The 23,693-nt window shown below is 40.8% G+C and overlaps 1 protein-coding gene across 3 annotated transcripts in view; it reads right to left on the reverse strand.

Moving 5' to 3' along the window:
- MTHFD1L (methylenetetrahydrofolate dehydrogenase (NADP+ dependent) 1 like) overlaps window positions 1-23,693 on the reverse strand; it is a 157,815-nt gene that overhangs the window by 42,928 nt on the left and 91,194 nt on the right. For all 3 annotated transcript variants that reach the window (XM_076333851.1, XM_076333852.1, XM_076333853.1), the window contains 3 exons: window positions 23,362-23,539; window positions 9,776-9,883; window positions 7,917-8,069 (listed from right to left, as the gene is read on the reverse strand). In XM_076333851.1, the coding sequence (XP_076189966.1) occupies window positions 7,917-8,069; window positions 9,776-9,883; window positions 23,362-23,539 (439 nt within the window). The remainder of the gene's footprint in view (window positions 1-7,916; window positions 8,070-9,775; window positions 9,884-23,361; window positions 23,540-23,693) is intronic.

Below are 23,693 nucleotides of genomic sequence, written 5' to 3' on the forward strand. Positions count from 1 at the left end.
CATTTCATCCCTATATGGAGGAACAGCAGAAGGCTGGAAGTGACAGAGTGCTGCTGCTGCTACCAAGCTGAACAAAGACAGGCAGCAGTGATACCCACCCCATCCCAAAGCCATCAGACTCAGTGACCCCTGGGTCTGGCAGCATCAGCCTCTTCATGCAGCAAGTCATCCAAAATATCAAGAATGGGAGAAGTAAATACCTGGCTGCCCTCTCTAATGCTCAGGTCTGTATGTCTTCTGTATAGGTAGCATAATCAAAATACGAACCCTTAAGACCACTGTTTCAAGACGTTCCATAAACTGATTTTTGACCTCTTCACATTTGATCGAAGTGGACACATATGAGACTGATTAATTGAATGAGCTCTTAATCAAACCCGTTTACTTGCTCTGAACTGGCACAAGTACACAACAGACATGCTAACCAGCACAGTCAGAGCTGTAAGAGAGGATCGGGGTGGGCAGGCAGCACTGCCACACCATGAAGAAGCTGCCATGAGCTGCACAATTCAGCCACCCACTTCCCTCTTTGCCCTGGAGATCGCCCAGCAAGGCATTTGCTAACTGCTCAAACTCGCATGTGCCTACATTTCCACTGCAAAGTCCCTATTTCATGTCTGAAGTCATGCATAAAATCTAAGGGCAGTGGTCCAAAATTGCTGCTGGCTTCTGTCCAAATTGCACTTCCCACTTTTAACTGGTATGTCTTTCCTAATAGCAAGCCCCATGCAAATAGGCTAATGTACATCATTCAAAGAGCCTATGGAATATCAGTCTCTTGATTTTTTCCTTTCTTAACTGATGCAGTTATATTCATTCTCGTCTGGGATCACGGACTGTAAATCAGAGACAAGGGAATGAAACAGATAGAAAGCATAACCATGCTCTCAGTTAGGTCTTACTGGAACAGACAGCAAAGATCTTAATGACTCCCAGACTCTCTGAAGGCCTTGAGCAAACTATGCTTTTACAGAGGTGCCCCCTTTGGCTACATGCGTGCTACAGGTGATTCTCATTTTATTTGCCTACACTAATGGCATTTGCAACCCTAAGACAGCTGCACTGAGTTCATTACATACAACTTCACAGGTCTGATGAGGGCAAGACATTAACAACCACACTGAAGAAAACTGTTGCAGAGCATAATGAGTTATCTTTGTTCCAGCATCACTTAAACTTGTCCACACTAGCCAGGCACTACCCTTGATCAATGAATCCATACTGCCTGAGCTGATGTGTCAAGTCAGCTAATCTTAACTGAAAACATGTGCTAAAGCACTTGTGATGTAGGCATACCAGTTTAAGAAATTCCTCTGCAGCAGCTCTGACCTACCATACCTTCCACAGGGAGAGCACGGCTGACCATGTCCTCTGCCCCTTTACATGCAAAGCAAAGGAGGCTAGGTAAAATTCCCACTATAATGGACGGGAGGCTATCAAAATGCGTTTTCAGGGCATCACTTACTGACTGCAGTGAAACATGAAAGTCACTTTTTGTACTTGTAAATAAGCATCTGTTTTAAGGCACCTATTCAGATAAACTATTTTAAGTTAACAGTGGTGCACATTTATTATTTAAGTCTAAGAGCTTGAACATAATGTTACATTTCTATGGATGTATTTAATAAAAATATCTTTGGAAAAGACAACCAGGGAAACCTGATTGATACAAGAAATACACTAGGTTCATTTTTGTCATTAAAAAGTTCATTTTCAAGTGTTTAGAGCCAAATTTAAACATTTGCATAAAAAAATTCTTCACTGACAAGGTTTAAAATATGGTAAGATGGGAAAATATATAATAGGGACACTGAATACAAAGAACTAATTTTACAAAAGTCATACTGAAATTGCTTGTAACGGAGGTTGCATTGAGAAAAATCTCATCTAATCTAAACATTAAATTGCTTACCAAACCACAGGGTCTATTCTCTTCTGTGATAATGGTTTCACCCTGTCCCAAAACAACAAGTCCTCCTCCAACTACTCAGTTTGCTGAAATAACACACATGCCTACACAACTTCTTTTTTCTTCTCAATCGAAAACAAAGCAAAATAATTTCTTTAGTTCTGCTAACTACAAGTGCTGGCCCTTGAGGAATGTAAGGCTAGGTTGAAGGAAGCTGTAATAAGCTGCAAATTAATTTTGCCAATACGGCCAGTAATGGGACCTGGTCTTTCATTCAGAAAAGGCAACACATTGTACTATATTATAATATAGGTTAAATAATGCTTAGTAGCAAACAAACAGAGCAGTCAAGAGAGACAGCATGAACTACACAGAATCTAAGTGCCTTGCCTCCGTTATCTGTCAAGATATTTCTAAATGCTAGAGGAGAAAGAGAGGCTGTTTGGGTTTTTTTTGAGGGTGTAAGAGGGTATTTTACCATATGTCTGTGTCACAGCTATGGCAGAGAGGTGCAATAATCTGAAGCAAAGTATATTTACTCTATATTTCCAACAAGCACTGGCTTATCCTCATCAGTTTAAAATAGTTGAAGTAAACAGCAAATGCTCAGAGCATACGGAAATTTCTGAACTATCATTTAAATACATTCTTTTCTATGTACTTTCAAAAGTTACAGACACGATAATAAATTTTTCAAGCCAGCTACACTCTACTCTTTTTCTCTTCAGTTTAAAAAAATCCTTAGTCATCAGCAAGGCATCTTCTGCTCTCCTGTAACTACATCCATCAATTACTCCCATGACTTCTTCTTGGCCAGATCTTAGATCGTGTCATTGTTTCAACTAACGCTTTTGGAACATCTTCAAATCTCTTTTACCCTTGCGGCTTTTACTTCAGTACTCTCTTCCAGTTCTCCATGTACATCTTGGATATGTTTTCAAATCATTTCACAGGTATCTCCTCCAACTGGTATAACTCTCAATTTAACTTCTTTTCCTTTCCAGCCAACCCCATCTTTCCAATCCTCCCCTCAATCTTCTATTCCCACCTTCTCACCACAAATGGCCATAATCATCCTTGAATCTTAACTGCCTCATAGTCCCGACACCTGGGACGTTTCCAAAGGCTGCCACATACCCCTTTTCACTATAATCTACAACTTTTCCTCATCCCTTCAGCTAAACCATTCACTTGGGCCTATTTTTGCCTCATCTACAGAGACCCTCTCTGACCAACCCAATACCACCACAAACACATCATGCAATCAGCCAAGGAACACAGGTGGATTTGCTGTTATTACACTAACCATCTCTCAGCCTCTAGCTTTTAAACACAATGAACTAAAGTTGACTGTCCTCGCCTTCACTTCCAGCCCTTGATCTTACCTACGTGCTCACCCCCTGTCCTGTCAACCCTACCCTGAATAATTCATCAGCCTTCCACCAAGTGTAACATTATTCAGCATTTCTGCATGTGCATACCTCGTCACTGTTCAGGAACGATGTGCCCTGTGTAACTCAGAAAAACCCCCTCCCTTCCTCCTGAGAGAGATTACACCTACTGTAATAAATGCAAAGGCACATCGTCTAACAGAGGAGAGTGTGGGCTTTTCTTTTCCTGTTAGCATTTTTCAATTCAGAACTACACAATTGCTAACCTACATTTCCCATGTGAGTTTAGCTTTCCTTTTCTGTTACTTTTTCCACACTTACTGCAGTTATCTCAAAACCAGCCTGCAGAGTCTATGAGCACCTAGTATTTTTAGAGCTAGCTGTTTGGGGACTTCTGAGCACTGCTACAATACAGCAACTATACAACACCAAAGGCAGGTGCCAAATGCCACATCAGCAGGGACATTTTTTGGACTGAGAGAGGTCAGAATACTTAGCAGAGCACTACTCCTTTGTAAATGATATAAAATTGTATTGTAAGCTAAATGCTTTACAAGGCAGATCTAAATTTCACCGTCATTCGTGTTTTTGAAAAATCACCCTATGTTACACAGATCGTCAGGACGAGCTGGGCAATCCACCAATAATTAGTCAGCTGTCCCATAAGAAAGCTTGAGAGAAGTGACAAAATAACAGTTAGGAGACAACTTGGGCCTCACGCACCACCGGGAAACTGCAATTTCACTCTAGGTGGTCCTGGACTCTGCTTATGTTCAAAGGACACCCTCAAAACTTCTTCAGCTCTTAACCGCTATGAAAGAAGAAATTCATTCAACAGGGAACAATATTTTCCTTCTAAAAGTATTCATAAAAATATTTACTTTCAGGGTCTTTTCTCCCTTACAATATTCAGGTAATATTTTAGCAGGACAGTCCTGGCTCTCACCTACAAGTGAATTAGGGCTTTATTGCTCCCATAAACTGGTTTCAAACCACACTGGGTCACCCCAAGAGTTCCTTCCCAGAGGATATAGTTTCAGAACTAGTTCCAGAGACTTGAACTGCTTTCTCTAAGGGGAGAAAAATAATATTGCTGTAATAGGCTGACCTTTCTTCAGATATGTCGATATCTGAAGGATGTTAGTTCATTGCGAGAATTTGGGAGCTGGCGTGGCTCCAAAGGCTCCACATATTTTCAAAGGGACCTTGCCTGTAATTTTAACCCATTAAAACAAAAGTGCATGGCTGGAAAAGGGCAGTACATATTTAAAAACCTCACTGTGATTCAAACACAGCTATATTACTTGCACCAGTGATTTGGTAGTGTCACTTCACAAAGGCAAAAGACAACAGGTTTTACCATTCTTGTACATCCCATGAAAGAGAAAGAACAATGGAAACGTGGCTGAATGTGAGAAAGCACCAAACTGCGATGGTTTTTTGGGTGGGGGTGGAGAGAAACACACATACTACAAAAATCTAATAATTCTCCACCCAAGCATTGCTAGTGAATGACCTCACTGGTTTCCTACATATATTCCAGCAGCCTTCCTGCCATCACTCTGTTGAGCCAAGCAATGATGTCAACAGTCCACCTGTGAGAGTGATGTAGCCCTCTGGGTCATGGTCGCAGAGAACTTGGATAAAAGCTGTGCCAGTGTTAATTAAATGCACCTCTTGTTTCACTGCTGATTTCCTCCGATAAGGCTCAGCTCATTTTTCCTGGAAAGACTTCCATGCTGTAAGGGAACCAGAGCCAACCATAACACAAAACAAATATTGCTTAGAGAATATGAAGACAACATGTTAAATATTTAGTTTAAAAAAAAAAAAAAAAGATTGCCTGTCAGTGCTGGGGTAAATACAAATCTCATTAATTTACATGTGCTAATGACAAGGTTAAACTACAAATGCTAGTTACTGCAGATAGTTCATCATCTTTTAGCAGTACTTATCTCTCTCATTTGTCATGCTCTTCCCAATTAAATTGGAGCAGAATTCTAACAACCTGCTTTACCACTGGTAAGTTCTGCCAGGTTAGAGTGAGAGGAGCTCGTCCAGTGAAAAATACGCTTTGAGAATGGAGTTTGACATTTAATTGGCATCAGAATTATCACTACAACTTTAATGAACGTGTTGTCCAATAGCATTTATTCTGCTATCAGAAAGGTCTTAGCTGTAAGAAGGCTCTAAGCAGCTTAGGTATTAAGGATCCTCTTCCATTAATACAATTAGCCAGCAAGTAATGAAAGGAAAAAATATATACTGCTCCTTTTTTTCCTAGATAAAGAAATCTAATCCACTGTCATGACTGGATGCTTTCACCATATGCTGTCACCCAGATTTCTGTAATCCCTCTACTCATAGCATCTGACCTCCAGCCACTTTAAGCCTTCAGGACATGTCTTTTTATACTTGCTTTGTTCTTGCAGACATTTTTGGATAGCTTTATTAGTAAGAGAACTGTCAAAGGAAGACTCTCAGTTTTGGAACCCGACATCAAAAATATTCCTTCTTGCACAACTTAAAAAGTACCACCAGCCCTAGGACTTAATTGCTGACAGCAACGCACACAAAAAATCTGAAGGTGGCAAAATAGAAAAGTGATCTCAAAAGTAGTGGTACAACTCTATTATGAGAGTTTGTTTCCTGATGATCACAACTCTCAATTCTGAAAGGCAGCAAGTTGGACCTCTTGCCATAAATTTAATTCTAGAGAAAGAATTGTATGGTAAGGATGTTAGGAATACATTCACGTTCATTCATTCATTTTGATTTGTAGCAATTGTGATAGTTCCAAGGAGTGTTCTGTCCCATGTTCCTGAGCATTAGCAGTATTTTTCCAAACAACCAATGATCAATGTCTGTCTATGTAGATTTTTAGCTCTTGGGGATCTTATGTTTATACAGTACCTTGCCCTACAAACTCGCTTGGAATACATAAGAGTATACTGCCTACCCAGTTCCTGATATGGGAAAAGTTCCATGGCTATACTACCTCTCACCGAAGTCAGGGTAACTAACTTGGACGTATTTTTTACAATCTCCCCCAGTAAGAAATCCCATATATAAAATGTCCTTCATAAGAACCGTATTTTTTGGTTCTAGGCGGAAACTGAAAACGAGAGGTAATCCTTGAACTTGTTTGGTCTATACTGCTCCTATGGACAGTTCCTATGGATTTATGAGGCTGAACTGCAGCTAGTTTGTGTTGAAGCGTGCAGAGTGTGACTCATTCAGAAAGCTCAACCCAAGAACATTTCACTCTGACATCCTACAGAATAGCTCCCTCATGGATTTGAAGTAGTTGCTGCCCATTCTTCACATTCACTCCTTCTCACAACTTTATGACACACAACTTCCAGAGCAAACTTGAATCCAGGCCATGAAGGAGATACTAGAACTTCTGACAAATTTTATTCTGTCACCAGTAATTGGAATTTGGTCTTACACAATTAAAGTACACAGCTGTGCTCCACTTCTGGTGGATGCGCATAATGTGGTCATGCAGAAGGAAAGCATATCCCCAAGTCCAGTGAGTTAAAGTGACACAGTTTCCTGAACTTCAGGAACTCTCCTGGTCAGAAAGTACTTCCTTCCTTGTTTCAAACACTTGATTGTTTCAGAGGGAATTCAAAACAATAGGTTAGAAACTTTCAACCTCTCCTAAGTGTACTGCTACACAAGGAAATCAGGCCGTGCTCTGGGAAGATGAGATAACATTGGGAGAGTACTCTTTCCGGAAATGCAATGGCTTTTGCATCCCTTCTCTAGCACCATCCCATGAATCAGCTACATAAAAGTAATAATTCATGCTATGAGATGTCAGATGCAGTTCAACTACTGTTTGGAATAAGATGTGTGTGGTTGGCAAAAGGCATGAGCTAACTAGCTTCTCAGCTACTTTGATAAGGCACGTCAGGGAAGAAAATATCAGGAGCTTCCTAATCTGGACAGGTAGGAAGAAAGGATGACAATTGCCTCTTTTTACCACCTCATTGTTTAAATCTCTAAAAAGGAGAAAGAATGTGCTACTACTACTGCAGTTAGAAATCTATCCCTTCCCACCATAACTTACTTTTACAGAACCAGCAGAGATGTTCACAAGGACTAGGAATAGATCAGGCTCATCAGCTGAAAAGCAATCATTTTAATCATACACTTTTCCCTAACACAATTCCTTTCATCTAAATACATTACAGAATGCTTTGTAATGACAGATGAAAGATTTAACATTTAGAATATAATCATGTAACTACAGTTATTTACAGGCTGCAATTTGAATAAGGAAAGGCAACGGACATGTAAATTCATTTTTCTGCAGCATTTGGGTGCCAAAGTATCCTAGGCTAAACTGAAGAACGTAAGAAACAGAACCAATGGCAAGAGTCATTCTCTCAGACCCTATAGTCAAAGTTCTTATATGATACTACATTTTCCTAATTCTCTTTTCCTATCAACGTAGAGCTACAAAAAGTGTGAGGATAAAATTGTTATAAAAACCCAAGAGCTCACCTGGTTCTACACATTATTTTTAGAGGCAAACAGGAAATGCACTTCCCTGTCAAGCTGGGTCAAAGGGAGGGGAGTGATTGAGTTGAACACACGGCACTCACCGTTCCTACCAAAGGGTAAATGAATCCAGCTCCAATACTGGCTCGCACATCACTGATCGGCAAAATGAAACCAGTGGGAACGCCCTTCCTCTCAGGCTGATGGGAGAGGGATAGGTGAGTTTTTGCCATGCAAATGGGAAGATTTCCAAATCCCTAACAGAAAAGGGAAAGAAAATAAAAGAAAAATGTTTTTAAGATTACAGTAAAGACAGAATATATTTTCACTTTGTTATCAGTATCTTCTAGAAATCCTAAAATCCACATAGCAATAGTTAACCTCAGTTTCTTGAGAGCTAATATTTCAGAAATGGACAGAATACTGTATTTTACATGCTATTCTCTCTCAGCTCAGGCCTGTATCTGCAGAGACTGGCTGTAGTGACATCCAGCTTCTAGAGTGGGTTCTCAATCTAGAGTTAGGTGCAAAAGTTGCCTTTTGCAACACAATGGCTAGAGTGTGCTATTTACAAAAAGGGTGCACAACAGGTACCGCACTGAAGAAGAAACCTACACCATCTCATAAAACTCCAGTATGGCACTTCCCTCTGGGCTCTAATGACCTAGTTAGATACCTACTTGAGACCAGGATTCATAGTCCAAAACTCTCTAAGGATACTAATGTCTTCTTGGGGGTAAACACAAATGGCTCATGATGCTTTGCTTTGTTTTTAAACAAGACAAAAACTGCGTGAGGTAATGGCACCCACTTCACTAATGACAGTGCAGTAGTTATTCAAAAAGTGGGAGAAAATCAGGGAAAGGCCCTCAGCAGCTCCCCCCACACTATTTGTCTCCCAGGTTACCGATTAACCTTGAGTCAGGCACCTTCCACTCTTCTGTTCAATTCCTTGACAAACAGGGATGCAATTCACAAGGCCAGGAGGAGAGGCGGCACTGCAGGGAATTGCCTCTGCAGCCCAGCACTGATGACAATCCTTTAACGACATTGTGAAAATACTTGCTAACACTACTAATGTTTAGACTAAAAAATGGATTAGAGAATCACAACAGGAGAAGATAAAGACATGGATTATTTTGCTTCAAGTACACTAAGTAAGCTTCTTTTCCATCTAGAATATAAAATTAATTCTCAGGAGATTTGCATGATAGGGAAGATGGCTATACTTCTGCCTGTCTGACCAGGCTGCTGAAGCATACTCAGGAATTTTTCCATGACACATCATCCATAGTTTCTATTTTCTGACAGAAAGGCTCCAGCCATGTTTACGTGCAGAAGCCGTTCCATTACATAAAATACATTCACCTCTCCACATGGTTTCAAAACTGTTTTCAAAATGTAACAAAGTCCACTCCCACATGCTTTAGGAACAGTGATCTATTTTACCTTCCAGCATTTATAACCCCTTGAAAATAATATGAACAGAGGGAAACAAAAGATTTTACAAGTATTGGGAGCTTTGTTATTAAAGTGTATAGCTGCGCACGGGTCTTTTTGTGTTTGGAAACTTATTTTTTGCAGGTACAAATGAACTCTCATATGCTAAAATTGGGCACATTCACCAGCTGCTACTTTTGCAGATGTGCAGTTGTCACATTTAAGGCAGTAATCCAAAATTACCACTCTGCATAGAAAATACAGAGTTTCATCAATCTCAAAATGATTCCAAACACCATACATATCTTATGGGAGATAGCTTTCAAGGTTAAAACCATTCTGTTCTATCTACTCTAATCTAAACCAATCCATACTGACCTCCACAGTTTAGCACCATGGGTAAGCTCACGCCTTTTAGCAAAGCTTGCCTAAACTCTCCAATCTGAGAACCTTTTACACCCCGAGGTTTCCTAAGACTCTCATCCAGCAGGTATCTGACTGGGTAATTCACTGGTGTTCTTACCTGCCGGGTGTAACAATCAACTTGTGACTGCGCAGCGGGAGACAACTCTATATCCTGAGCTCCATACACCTTCTGAGCAATGATCCGTATTTTTTCAACAATAGGAAGCTGCAGAGACAAGGAAACAATACAAGGATGAACATCAGGCAACAGAAACTAGCATCGTGTTTGCTGAGTGAGAAATCTGAATCTCTCATTTAGATTCATCCTTGTCAAACAGGCTTGCTAAAGCATTAAACCAAGTAAAGGGCACTGATGGTGGATATGATATTCAGCTACAGGTACATGAATTATAACCATGATTTCAGCTATTCCATCATTTAGGAGCTGCACAATTTGTGCATTACAAAGTTGACAACGTGAGCTTACACTCTTGCCTAAAGTGGGGGAAGGAAATTACTGCCATGTAGTTTTAAGAATCAAGAGCTAACGCACACTGCAGACACAAGGAAGCAAGCTCCATTGGGTTAACAGGGATCGCTAGACAAATAAATTTCATTTCACAATAAAGATAACCTATACAATGAGTGGACAAGGCAAGGTAGCAGGCAGCCAGGGAGGGTTCCTCTGAGAAGCAAGGAATTGTAGCAGAAAATTCCTGACCCATCACTGCTCTTTTGATTGTAATTTTTTTTTTTTATTCTCACCTCCTATCCTTCCTGACATACGTATTTTGAATTGTAGCATTGATATTGTAAAGCACTTTGGACACTTAAAAAAAAAAAAAAAAAAAAAAAAAGAATATGAAAGCATTCTAGGATACACTTTGAAATCACAAGTCACTAAGCTCAACCTGTCTCCGTGAGCATCCACATCATGTTATTCAGCCCAAACTGAATGCGTGTTCTGCCTTTACGGCTTCTATTTGAACGCAGATGCAGACTCTCACATTCAGGATGTTAGAAATCCTTTCACAGATTTTCAGCAGACAATTTTTTGTGGTCAGACCAGGCATTTACTTTTTGTGCCATCATTTCTGTTTTTTTAGAGTAAACAGCTCTTTCCTCTTTCTCTCTCCTTTTGTTCTGAATGACCTTGGAGAAAGCAATGATGACCCCTATAGCTTATTTTAAACAAGCCAACCTTTTCGACTTCTTTCAATAGGAACAGGACGATGGACGAAGGATCATATCACCAGTTCAGCTACTTCAGTGCTGACCACAGATAGCCAGAGATGTGTGCAATACTCCAGGGAACACCCCACCAGTAATTTGTACTCTAGCACATTTAATTAACAGCACATGTGGAAGAAGTGTTGAACAAATTCTAAAGAGATACTACTTGGGGAAGAAGACTTGGTAATCTCAAGCAATACAAAAAGCACCAGAACACAAAATAGAAGTATTTCATTTTATTCCAACAAAGGCAAGAAATTGGTTTGTGAACAACAAACTCTATCTGGTGTATTTATACAAAGTTCCACAGTTAATCACATTTTTGCAATGCCTCTCTAGAGATAATGGTTTTGCTGCAAAGATACATCAGTTGAAGGGTTTGTGTCAGACTGACCTTTTTTGTATTTATGATTGAATTTTAGAAAAATAAAAGTTTAAAGTAGTCTGCCTTTACATTAATAAAGAACTCCAGTAACAAAGACATCACAAGAAAAGAAGCTTGCCAGACTTTCAAATAGCTTAAACCTAAGGCAATTAAAAGCTACTAAGGCTCAAATAAAATCCCTCTCAGATAAAAAATTTCAAAGTGAGGTTTAAAGATGTTCCACAAGACACCTTCTGAACATGCTGACTATATGATTATTGCACCTTAATTGGGTGGAATGATGTCATGTTCCTGACTTCAGGCTTTATACAGGAATCCACGCAGTTTAAAAAAAAAAAAAAAAATCTAATGAGGATTGGAGATAACACATTGCAAATATCCTGGATATAATTCCTGACTGCGTTAAGCTGAATAGACTACTTTGGTGACATGGATAGCCATCATGAGATGAAACTTCTTCCAGGTTGATTATTAAGTACCTTCATACCCATGACAGTTTTGAACAATGGAAGAAATGCAAAATGTGTCGGTTAACTTGCCTTTTGGGTGCTGTTTGCTTGCAGTCAAGGACTAACAGCAAAAGCAAAAGGAATTCCACTCCCCGTTGTCAGTAGGCTGACATCAAAACTAACAGCTTTCTGCTTAAACCTCAGCAAATTCATTGAGATGGAGATGTTGATTTAGATTCAACTTGCATTTGTGTCAAAATATTTCAAACTAATTTGACAGCAGCATAATTACTATGCCCTTAGCCTCCTTCCAGCAACCATAGCTGTAGTTTCCAAACGAAACCCAGCAGGGCTCTGGCTAACATCAGAGCAGACTGCTTTAATGACAGTGGTGGCATTCTGCTCCTCCTGGGATGAGCTCAATATCTTGCATGACAGAGTCTCAGCTGGACAGTCAAACTGTATCCCTACGGATTTGTGTTTGGTTTTTTTAACCAGAATTTCAGATACTTTTCAGGACAGTACCCACACCTCAAATTTTGCAAATTTAACCTCAGAAGAATCACCAGTGGGGAAGCAGTTGCAGGAGTGTGAATGGCAAACAAAAGTGGTTTTCTGAGACCATCACTTGTTTTTGCAAGGCATGTGCATACAAACGGCTGAGGCAATGACCGTGGTGTCAGAGGAGAGTTTGAGCCTATTTAACCTCACAACACAGGCAGATGAGTCCTGGCTGAGCCCAATTCAGATAGAAACCAGCAGGGAGGCACAGATGCTCTGTACACATTAACACAGCCCATGCATGTGCACACTCTCAGACATGCTTCCTTCCTGAAATTTCAGGAGTAGGGAAAGGAGTACACTACACCTGCTAAGGATCCACCTGTTTCATAGTATTTAGTGGGATTTTTAAGGGATTATCTATTTAGAATCACAGTGTAACAGCATTTCAAGCTAAAAAGTTTCTTGTGTTTCAGTTTTCAAGTAATACTGCTAGGAAACTTCATTTTAATTTAATTTAAAGAAGTATTTTCCAAAGAAAAACGTCCTAGTACTTTACATGAGAAATAAAAATTCATTTTGCTTGAAACTAACATAATGGTATTTATCAGAAAAGAAGCTCTAGTAATTTAAGAGACTTTTTACATATATGCCATAGCAGAAGCCTGGATGTTTACAAGACACTTGTAGGAACAATTCTTACTTTTTCTTATCTGGTCTTTAAAGGCAAGTTTAGCTTTAGGTTTTCAGCAAAACTGTTGATTATTCACCACTTCACTACGGAAATACTCTCACTGATGGGTATGGGCATCCATCATATGTAATAACGCGTCACAGCGCTAGTTTGTATGGAAGAATGCTTAGCTGAATCCAAATGGGCTGAAAAATAGAGGCATACTGCACAAGTTACTAAATCATTAAGGGATTTTAAGCTGGATTTTTGCTCCAGCTGATACCAGACTCTTCTAAAAAAATCACGTGAGCTACCTATTTGTACCTTAAACACTTTGGTCAAATACCTTCCAGCAGAAACCACACATCTCAGACACTTAGAAGAAATAAGTACTTTCACATCTCTCACTTTTTTGTCAGAGAATTTTCTACAATGGCCTAGGATATTCCTGAACCAGTTGTTCATTCCCACTCGCAAACTACAATGCGGCACCCTCAGCTATGCTGATGCAACTATTTGTAGGCCATCAATAAAACAGTCTTAATGAAAGGAGGATGAAAAGTCTCATCCGGACGATGAGTGTCGACACACCCGTATGAACAGCAACTTGGTTCCACAGCACCTCTGCTATTGGGACAGTTACGGTGATAAAGATATTTATAAAATGTGCAGAGCGTCAAAAGCACGAAAGATTTAGGATGAGCAATAAAAGCTGTTCCTCCTCTTATTTCCTTTATCTAAGGTTATGAATGTTACACAACTGAGTACATTCAGGTGGAGACCAGGTGACAGACAAACAGTAGACAGTATGGATTTAGACAAAACCTGACTTTTATGCAAATATGTACTAGTACTAATGCTGAAGGAATTATGGCAGCTTCAGAGAATTCATTCCAAATTCAGTTTTAGCTTCTTGAGAAAATGATAGCATGAAATACTCAATGTAAACTTATACTGAATGTAAGAAGGTGCTACAGGGCCACACGGTACGAATATCTGCTGACAGTTAAGTAGCTTTGGTGTTTCTCTCAGAAACAACCGATCTCCCCAGCCCTGCCAGAGACAATGTGCATTTCTAAAACCTCACACATTCAAAGCTACCAAAGCCATGCTTCTTCTGAGGCAAGCACAAACACACGTGCTTGTTGAGGCTGCCAAGCTCCCACACCATAAACAGGATTATCTCCTTGGCTAAAGCTTAACAAGTGCTACAGCAAAAGTGCACAAACTGCTTTCACAAAAACAGTATCTGTGTAGCTGTACATTTCATTACTTGATAGAGATGATTAAACCAAGAAATCAGCACTGATAAAGAGGAGAGCCTGTCATTCCCAAGACTGAATTGATTATTCAAGATGAAATCACACCAGTGTTGTCACCCAGCCATACTGCTACTTCTAGGCCATCCCCCTTGCAAGACGTGATGCTAGTGCAAATTGGTGCTGTTTATTACACAATCTTCTTTCTTCCAATACTATCCACAGCAAGGTTTTCACCAAAATGTAATTTAATAGTGTTTCATTTCTGCTAGCCTTTCCTCACATCTCCTTCACTCTTCCTTCAGCTAAAACAGCAGACTGCGGATTATCATTTTTCCATGTGGGGCTTGATGAGGATTTCCATGGACAGCAGACCATCTTCAGCAGACCCTTCCTTCATCCTCCCTTCCTCTGCTGCTCACACTCACCCATGTGCCAGTGCAACTCAGAGGGCAGCACCACTGCTTGTGCAGCTGCGCATACCAGAGAGGGTGATCCCGGCTAAAACATAACCCAGGGAAAAAAAAAAGCTATTTTAACCCAGATCAGTTCACACATCCAGTTTACCGTAAAGACAAAGCCAGTATAAAGCAGAGACACAGACGTGGCTTAAATGACATCTCTACAGAAAGATGTGCTCAAACTGTTCAAATCTTATCGCTGAAATGTACCAGCAGAAACAGCGAATTGGGGCAGGGACACGCAGCTTGGGCTGGGATTCCTGAAATCAGCCTTGTTGCCAAAAGTCAGTATCACGTGAAACAAAACATGCAGATTACTAGGGACCTGGCTTGGGACTGTGCTCGGGATTCCCATCTTTTGCATCCTAATCTCGACACCTGACTTTAAGCTCTTTGGCTACTGGAGAAAGGAGTTCATCTTTTTTAACCCCCCATAGCCAATCCCTGAGACTGCTGAAAACAAACCCTGTTCCTTTCCTTCTTCCTTTCTTCTGCTTTTAAACATTCCCCCCCGTCTTCCTCACCAAAACAGAGTCCAAAAGAAAACATCTCTGAAAAGCCAGAGTCAATAGCAGTAAGTCCATAGTCATACTTCATCCCACTAGGTTGCAGCTAAGCCACGCTACTATGAGAAGCACGGGTGTTATCTAGCTTAATTTGAATACCTTAAGTGAATGCCTGTCAGTGCAGCACTGTCTGAAAGGATTTCTTCACAGTTATAAAACATAAATATTTAAACCTACGTTATTATCTGAGAAAACTTAAGATTCTGCTGAAAAACTTGTGTTTAACCAGAGAATATACAAAAGCACTATTCACTTGTAACTTACACATTTAATACTTCAAGTTCTTTAAACATTCACTTTAGTCTCACTGGCTATTTTTAATTATGAGATCACCAGTTTAATTATGAGGTCACTAACCTCTGGGTTTATTGTTGCTAAGCTGCTTGTGTTTTAACAGAAATTCTTAAAATAGTTTAAAATTCAAGGCAGTGGCACTTTTTTTAAAAATTTTAACTTATGCATTCACTGAAAGCAATAATGGTTGGCTAAGTGAAACAGTATGCAGACATCACTCATTCCTCTTCTTGGGAAGGTTGCCAAATGAAAACATATGATGGGAGTATGGCTGAAGGTGCTGCGTGGGGTGACAGAGTGCAGTGCTAAAACAATAGCTGACTCTGCACATTCGAACTCTTACTTCTAGCATTTCCCCTGGATAAAATAAAAACACATTTATTAAAGTATCGGTATATTCTGGTTCCAGAAGATCTGTGGCTGACAAAAGGATTCCCAAGTCTTTAGCACTCCTCTTCCTTTGTTGGCACAGGACAAGAGTTTGTTTTTTAATTTGCGGAAAAGCATATTCAGTCAAGTTAAACACTTTGTGAATCAACACCTAAGCCTGTGGCCTTAGAGATTTATTTTCCATTTCCCCAACTTTGAAACCCCAGCTGTGCCTAAGAAAACTGCTTCACATGAAGAATAGGAAAATAATGAAAACAAACATAAAAGTGCAGTGCCGTCAAGAGCCTACATCCACAAAAAAAGAGATGGAGTGGAAAAAAGACAGCTTCCAACCCTAGAACACCCAATTCAATGAAAGAAGTGTCCAGACTCCACCAAAATCTCTTTGATGGGAGTCGGAGGAGAGGCTGGTACAGCCCTGTGGAATTCCTCTTTAATGTGGCTTCACTGCTAGATGGCTTACTAGCAGTAGGGTGGTGGGGAAATAGTTTAAAGGCTAGCATACCCTGGAAGGCAGCATAGCCTGCATTTCAAGATGAGAAATGATCTCCATCATTTATTAGGAAAAGTTTCAGTAAGGAGCATATATAATCTTATTTATTCCTACTCCAGTAGTGCTTAAGGACCTTCCATTGAGTCCATACATGACTGAACTCCATGCTGTATAAAGAACAACACTGAAGTTATTTGCCTCCTAGGCAAAAGAACAGAGGTAATTTGGGCTGATGTGACAGCAGACACACGATGGATGGCTTTCATGACTTAGCGGCTTCATGGTATTAGTGGAGGAAACAGAAAATACCCCTAACACCACCCCCCCCATTCAATCACACTGGGATTGAAAAGATGACCAGTTTACAAATGAAGAGAAACACTCTGGCCTAGGTCATTCCCCTGGAGGTCAGCGTCCTCAAACCCAGGCCCCATGAGCCCTTCTTGACTCTGCCTTCCTCTTCGAGCCACTCCCCTTCTCCTAGTACATGCACCAAAGAGCCTTCTCCTCCACTGACGAGTCTCTTCCCTCCTTCATTACTCACAGCTCATTCTTGTTATTGGAGACCATGGCCAGTGGGTGGAAGAGAAGATAACACACAGGGAACTGCTGCTGGCAGAGTTTTCTCTGTTTTGATGTTACCCTTAGACGCCTCTGAGTGATCCATCGCCTCTGACAGCTGAAGCTAAGACTAGAAGAAATGAGCCAAGTGGCAGCCCACGCCATACTGCCATAGCACAACAGAGGCAGGGGCAGCCAAAACTGTGGGCTCAGATGCTCCAGATTTGCCCAGGTTATTACTGTTCTCCCAGCAGGGGAAGAAAAATACCAGTGCTGAGGCTGCTAACTGCTTGAATGCCTCCCTGAGAAGTGCTGCCACTCAACCTCATTCCCAGTGGATGGCCCCAAGCTGAGAAAGCTCTCCTTTGTTCTGCAGGCTGGCCAGGCAATTCACTGCACTCAGCCAAAATATTTGTGCAATCAACTTCCACAGTACAACCTGGAAATATTTTCATCTGTCATGATATTACCTAAAGGCAGAGCACTGGCAAAAATAGGTGTCATCTGACAAACTTGGAAGACTGGAACAACCCCTTCTCCTCCCTCCCTTTTGTGACCTTTACACTCTTCAATTTAGTTTTCCAATGCATCATAAATCAGGTGGTTTGAGGCTCTTCAATCATATCTGTCAGGTTACCATGTCAGTCTTTTAAGGGGACAATGCTAACTCGCTGACTGGCTAGATATGCTGATCCTGCCTCATGCCATATGCCTGTCCTTCTCCTCTCTCCTATCTCCTGGAACGTTAGCCCACTGCGCTCCAGCTGCTTTGCAGGAAGGGGCAATGCACCTCTTAAAAACCTAATGCCTGCCTTCATTCAGACCTATGTTTCCTCCCCCAGGTTGAGGAGGGCTGCTGTAAGTCAAGAGAGAGTTCACCACAGGAGAATAGAGGAGACCAGGATAGTGAAAGAAGGCAGGTTACTCACCAGGCATGTATTAGTGGGGAATATAGCTTCCCCCACTGCCAAGAACAGGCATTGAAGCCAGAGAAATTTGGGAATGGGATGCGTGTATTTCCATCCTCTCCTATACTCCCCCTAGTTATCTAAACTTACTTTTAATGGGTCAGTCAACTTTATTTTGAGTAATAGCTTTCTGCTGCAACTTGAAGTCCCATACTTCAAGAAAAGTGAACCCAGAAAGGAAGTCAACAGTGATAAGAGAGTTGATATTTTGATATTTTCCATATGTAGCAAGAATATATATTAAAAAAAACCCTACAGATTATTTTATAGAGAGTTCAGGAGGCCTTTAAAACAAACCCATCCTCCAAACGCTAAAGAGAAATACTCGGCAAGAAACCAATTCAACAGTAAAATAAGAGAAGTTAGTGTGCAGTGGGGGCAAAAATCCATATTAAAACCACATACTACTACAGTATTTATTACGACTACTGACAATAGTCTTCTAAACTATGTTATAAACTCTGGAGCCTATCATGTAAAAACTCATCCTTGCTCCTGAACCCCACCTGCCCCGTGCAATTCCTAATACTGTAAGCATTTCATGGTACACTGTATCTGTTTATGTCCTTTTCTTACACTTTTAAAGTGACAACAGTTCTGGAGTTACTTGTCAGAGTAACTCCTTGTACTTGATCCATGAAATGACACTGGCACACATATGCACTCCCAAAATCATATATGCAGCTATTATTCGAGCTATTACTCGGCACTGGTGAGGCCGCACCTCGAATACGGTGTTCAGTTTTGGGCCCCTCACTACAAGAAGGACGTCGAGGTGCTGGAGCGTGTCCAGAGAAGGGCAACGAGGCTGGTGAGGGGTCTGGAGAACAAGTCTTATGAGGAGCGGCTGAGGGAACTGGGACTGTTTAGCCTGGAGAAAAGGAGGCTGAGGGGAGACCTCATCGCTCTCTACAACTACCTGAAAGGAGGTTGTAGCGAGGTGGGTGTTGGTCTCTTCTCCCAAGTAACAAGCGATAGGACGAGAGGAAATGGCCTCAAGTTGCGGCAGGGGAGGTTTAGATTGGATGTAAGGAAAAATTTCTTTACTGAAAGAGTGGTGAAACATTGGAACAGGCTGCCCAGGGAAGTGGTGGAGTCCCCATCCCTGGAGGTATTTAAAAGACGAGTAGATGAGGCGCTTAGGGACATGGTTTAGTGGGCATGGTGGTGTTGGGTTGACGGTTGGACTCGATGATCTTAGAGGTCTTTTCCAACCTCAATGATTCTATGATTCTATGATTCTATTCGCACTGCCCTCAAAATATGTTTGAAGCTTATTCTGTTCTCATTTCAAGTCTTGAAAAATATTCATTCATCTAATACCAAATGTCAAACTAACCCTTGCTAGAATCAAGAAGTATTAAAAAAGGAAAACAAAAAGTACAAGCATCAGCTACTAGGATAAAAACAAAAGTTTGCCTGCTTCGAAAAATAAAGAGAACCTGAAAAGCAATCTAAAAGTGGCACTACGGAACACTGTGTCATGTAGAGACACCTGAGGAAGTTTAAACAGACTGAATGAGATGCTTCAAGGAATATAACCACATTAGCACAGTCTTCTAATTAGACTAGCTTGCTGTGATACTCAACAGGACCACTTAGCTGAGCCTGAGTCCTGAACTGACACAACTGTGTTGTGTCCACTGTCTAAAATCGCTCATTCAGCATGTGCTTGGTTATCACTGGACAAGATGGTATAAATGTATAAACATACCTCAGGATTCAGAAGAAAAAAATGCTGATCCTCAACTTTTTACCAGTGTTTGACAGATCTAGAAAAGACTTTCTTGTTCTTCTCACATTATACACATTTGTAAACACCTTTCAAGGAAGTCTTTGTTTCCAGGTATACATTTGGAAATTATATAAAGCACTGCAGAGATGCATGCCATTTTGAAAAAACCCAAAGAGAGCCAGTTGACTTGGACTATCCTGTACTTAGATGCCTGACTGTATACCATAAAATAGTTTGCTGCAAACTTTGGTCTAACTAGTAAAAAAGGATCTAAAACAGTTTTACATATAGGGAGTTTGGGATTGGTTTTTAAATCTCCAGGGTAATGCTTTCTAACAAAACATCAAAATGTTGAATGAATCTATTATGGCTACAGTGGTCTGGGCTGTTGGAAGTTGTTCTAATTATAGCCAGTTTTGGAAGTAAATTCTGATGAAGTTTTACAGACTGAGGAAAATAAGATGCATAGACATCAAAGGACTAAATGGAGATATGGAGTAAAGTGAAGAGTAGGGTAATATCATAAAGACAGAGATATGAATGAAGTGGTAGTGGTTTTATGCAGAATATTTCCCCCTCCAATGTTCCAAAGGGGAAAGAAAAGAAAAAAAAAACAAAACACCACAGCAAACCCCGTCAAACTTGAAGCAACCAGGACTTCAAAGTATTCAACTAACTGGACAAATCCGGCAGTCACTGGAAAGATGAGGGATGGAACTACGTCCTTTAAGTTACATCCCCTTTAGGCACAATGATGGAGGGAAATCATCTGTCTAAATCCCATCTTACTACCTCTTCTCTTTCTTAATTTTCTGTCATAGTTACCCCTTTGAACAGTAGAATTCAGTCCTCAAAACTGCTACCTTAAAAAATCCTATTACAACCTTAATTAATATCTAGGCAGGCTCATTTGGAAGAGGTGACTTTTCTTCGTGTCCCTGTAGGCCCAGTGACCAAATGACCTACCATACCATACAAGTGACAGCACTGCTGTTTCACTCTCCTACTTCCAGCTGCTTCAGTCCCCATCCTTTGCACAGTAAGAATGAAACAGAAGCCTGAACTTTACGCTTTACTGTTTTTGTTGGCCTGAATTTACTTTTTTACAGTATTTTAAAATTTTTATATGTTTTTATAAAATCCCTTCAACATATTTTTGAGGCTTATAATACTTGTGTTAAGTTACAGGATATTAAGTTGATGTAAAGATGTGATTCATTCCCTTTGTGCTTAAGATCATGCTGCTTATGCGACACAGCACAAAAAGGTGTGTCTGGGAAAGACATTAAAGTAGAAATCAATCTCATTTTCTTCCTTCATAGAGACAGAGTCCACCCCTACCAATCCTTTCTACTCATTCATACCACAAGATTGTAAGCTACATAGAATATAGTAACGTCAGAGCTTAAATATGGGCCTTGTCAAACGCTAATGTGCTATCTCTGTAACGCAAGTGTCCTATGGGGAAAACTATTACATGTATTTCTGAAAGATTTTTTTTCCCATTTTATTATGCAAAACCCATAAAATGATATCCTCAGTTTCCAGAGCATCTCATTAGAGACAAACTCAGAAAGGTAGATACATTGTCCATTGTTTGGCTGTAAAAACGTTCTGTGGGCAAAACGCCCTGAATAGATGCCGCTGACACTTCTATTCCCAAGGTATTTCCATCTATTCTGTGAAGGCAGTGGTTAATACTAATAGGAGTTGGCTGGATTACTGACATTTGGGAAAACAGTGGGGGAGGTGGAAAGAAGAAATAAAATGGGTGCAACAGATATGAGGTACATATGAGGGAGGAGAGAAAGTGAAAGACAACAGTAGGGTATATCTACCTCAGGTTGAACTTTTTTCTGGCGAGAAGAATCAAAACAGGAACTTTCAGCCATTTAAAAGAATGAAGCTGAGGTTCTGCTGTTAAAAAATAGCATTCAAACATTTTCTAAAGAAACTTAAGTAGCACTGGGGCACAGGATCTGAAATTTGACAAGGGTTTCCTTGGTGCCAGCAAAGTCTATTTTGCTGTCCAAATTTTAACCCACCCACATCTGGATAGTCAGGAAGGTCCTGAGAAATCATTTGTATAACCTTGTCGGCAATACGTCCCTCCAAATGTTCTGCCTGCACGGTGGTACTCCAGCATAGTGCTTTCAGGGGCCCAAGCAGCCCTTCCTTGCAAGCTGCTCCTCTTGGCAGCTCACGATGCTGCGATGTTACCTTGCAGACGACTGCAATAACAAAGTCTCAAAGACATGGAAAAAGAGTCACCATCCCTGGCAGACAAAGGATTGAAACTTGGACCACACTGTCCTTTGTTAGGTTATTTGACTAACGGCTGAGCAAATTAAACACAAAACCCAAGCAAGGATCAGAGGAACAATGATAGGTGGAGGAACCCTAGTAATGTAATCAGTGGAAAAACCTAATCAGTGAAAATTAGAACACACTGAATTGGCTGTTTCCTAAGACCATCCAAGGGGAAGGATGAGACCATTGTCCCTGGTGTGAAATGCACCAAGGTGAGTCAATGGGGAAACTCTTTAATCAGAAAACTTTGCAAACAAAAGGGAATGATTGCCTACAGCAGCACAGGACTCGTTATGGGAAGTAGGAAGAAGAGCGTTTTGGGACAGTGTAAAACTCATGATGGGATTTTTGAAGGGGATTGTGGGAATGTGTAAAGATTGTTAGGGCATGTTTAGTGGAAGAACCAAAGATGGGGAAAGGGAGTAATCAAGGTGGATTGAAGAGGAACAAGTGTGGGGAAAAAAATGGAGGGAAAAGGAGAAGAAGGGGCTGGTTGAGTGTAAAGGTGTCTGGTCAGTAGCTTGTCTGACTGAGCTCTGTGCTTGAGCACTACAGTCTGTCCTCTATTCTCATTAAATCTGATTTCTGACTACCTTCTGTGTGGGTGTGCTCTCTGCTCTAGGTGCGTACGTATGAACACTAGAGAGCAGGAGGAGAAGTCTGACTGTCAGCAGCTGGAGAGAGCCATGAACCTCAGGGGCTCGTGGACGCTGGTGCCAACAACTGGAGGAGGGCTGGGGCACTGGGGGCTCCTCCTGGATAGACTGAAGATCTAAGGCCAACAGCAGCAGTGACACATATATCGTGTGTGTCATACTGTACTAGCAGACTCCAATCCCGATCAGCAGGAGAGAAGGAACAGGACTGGGCCGCCTGTGCTCTTCATGTTCGTCTGAGGGCTGTGGGTGTGTAAGTGGGTGCTGGTAAAGGCAGTGCTTTCTCTCTGCGTTGACCTGTCTGGCTGGGCAGATGTGTAGCATGAGTGTGCACATGCTACCTCTACATACTTCTCATACAGAGAGTGAATGCTTCAGGGAGCCACAACTTGGAGCAATACCCATGACTGTGAGACAGTAACTATATTTTGTTTTAGCTGATTGTCAGGACAAATATGACTGAGATCTTTGTGGAGAAGTCTCCCACAATAATTTGTGAATGTTCCACCTACAGACATACTTTTATGTTAAACAAGAAAGTATCAGAAACATCATTCAATGTACTAAATAACGAGCATTACCAGCAAGTATCCTGCTCCTCTGATTAGACAAGCCACAGATCGTTTGTTCTCTCCAGCTTTTGTGATTTTAAGCCAAGTCAAGCCCCTTTCCAAGTATGTTAGATAGCTTTGTTGCAATGTTGTTCTTGTTTTAAATCCAACACTGATGCAGCATACATTCATTAAAAAAAAAAAAAAAAAAAATCTTACCTCCAAGCTGTAGAGATATTTGAAACTGTTTTTCTGATTGGCTGCCTTTTCCACAGCTTGAGCTAATTTTACTGCTCCTCTACCACCAGCCGACCAGTGATTGCAGGGTACAGCATCAAACGCTCCAGATTGCTTTGCAATCTTACACACCAGATCAACCTCAGCAGGAGAGTCAGTTCTGCCAACCAAACAGTTCCGTCTCATCATTTTGTTTAATTAGTTCTCTTTTATAACCTTATATACTTAGCCTTATTCTACCATCAGCAGTTGTAAAGCAAGTCTATACAGAAATTATGCCATATACATAATGCATTTATATACAGCATATGTTT

Source organism: Aptenodytes patagonicus, chromosome 3 (assembly GCF_965638725.1).
Source record: "Aptenodytes patagonicus chromosome 3, bAptPat1.pri.cur, whole genome shotgun sequence".
NCBI classification, from domain to species: domain Eukaryota; kingdom Metazoa; phylum Chordata; class Aves; order Sphenisciformes; family Spheniscidae; genus Aptenodytes; species Aptenodytes patagonicus.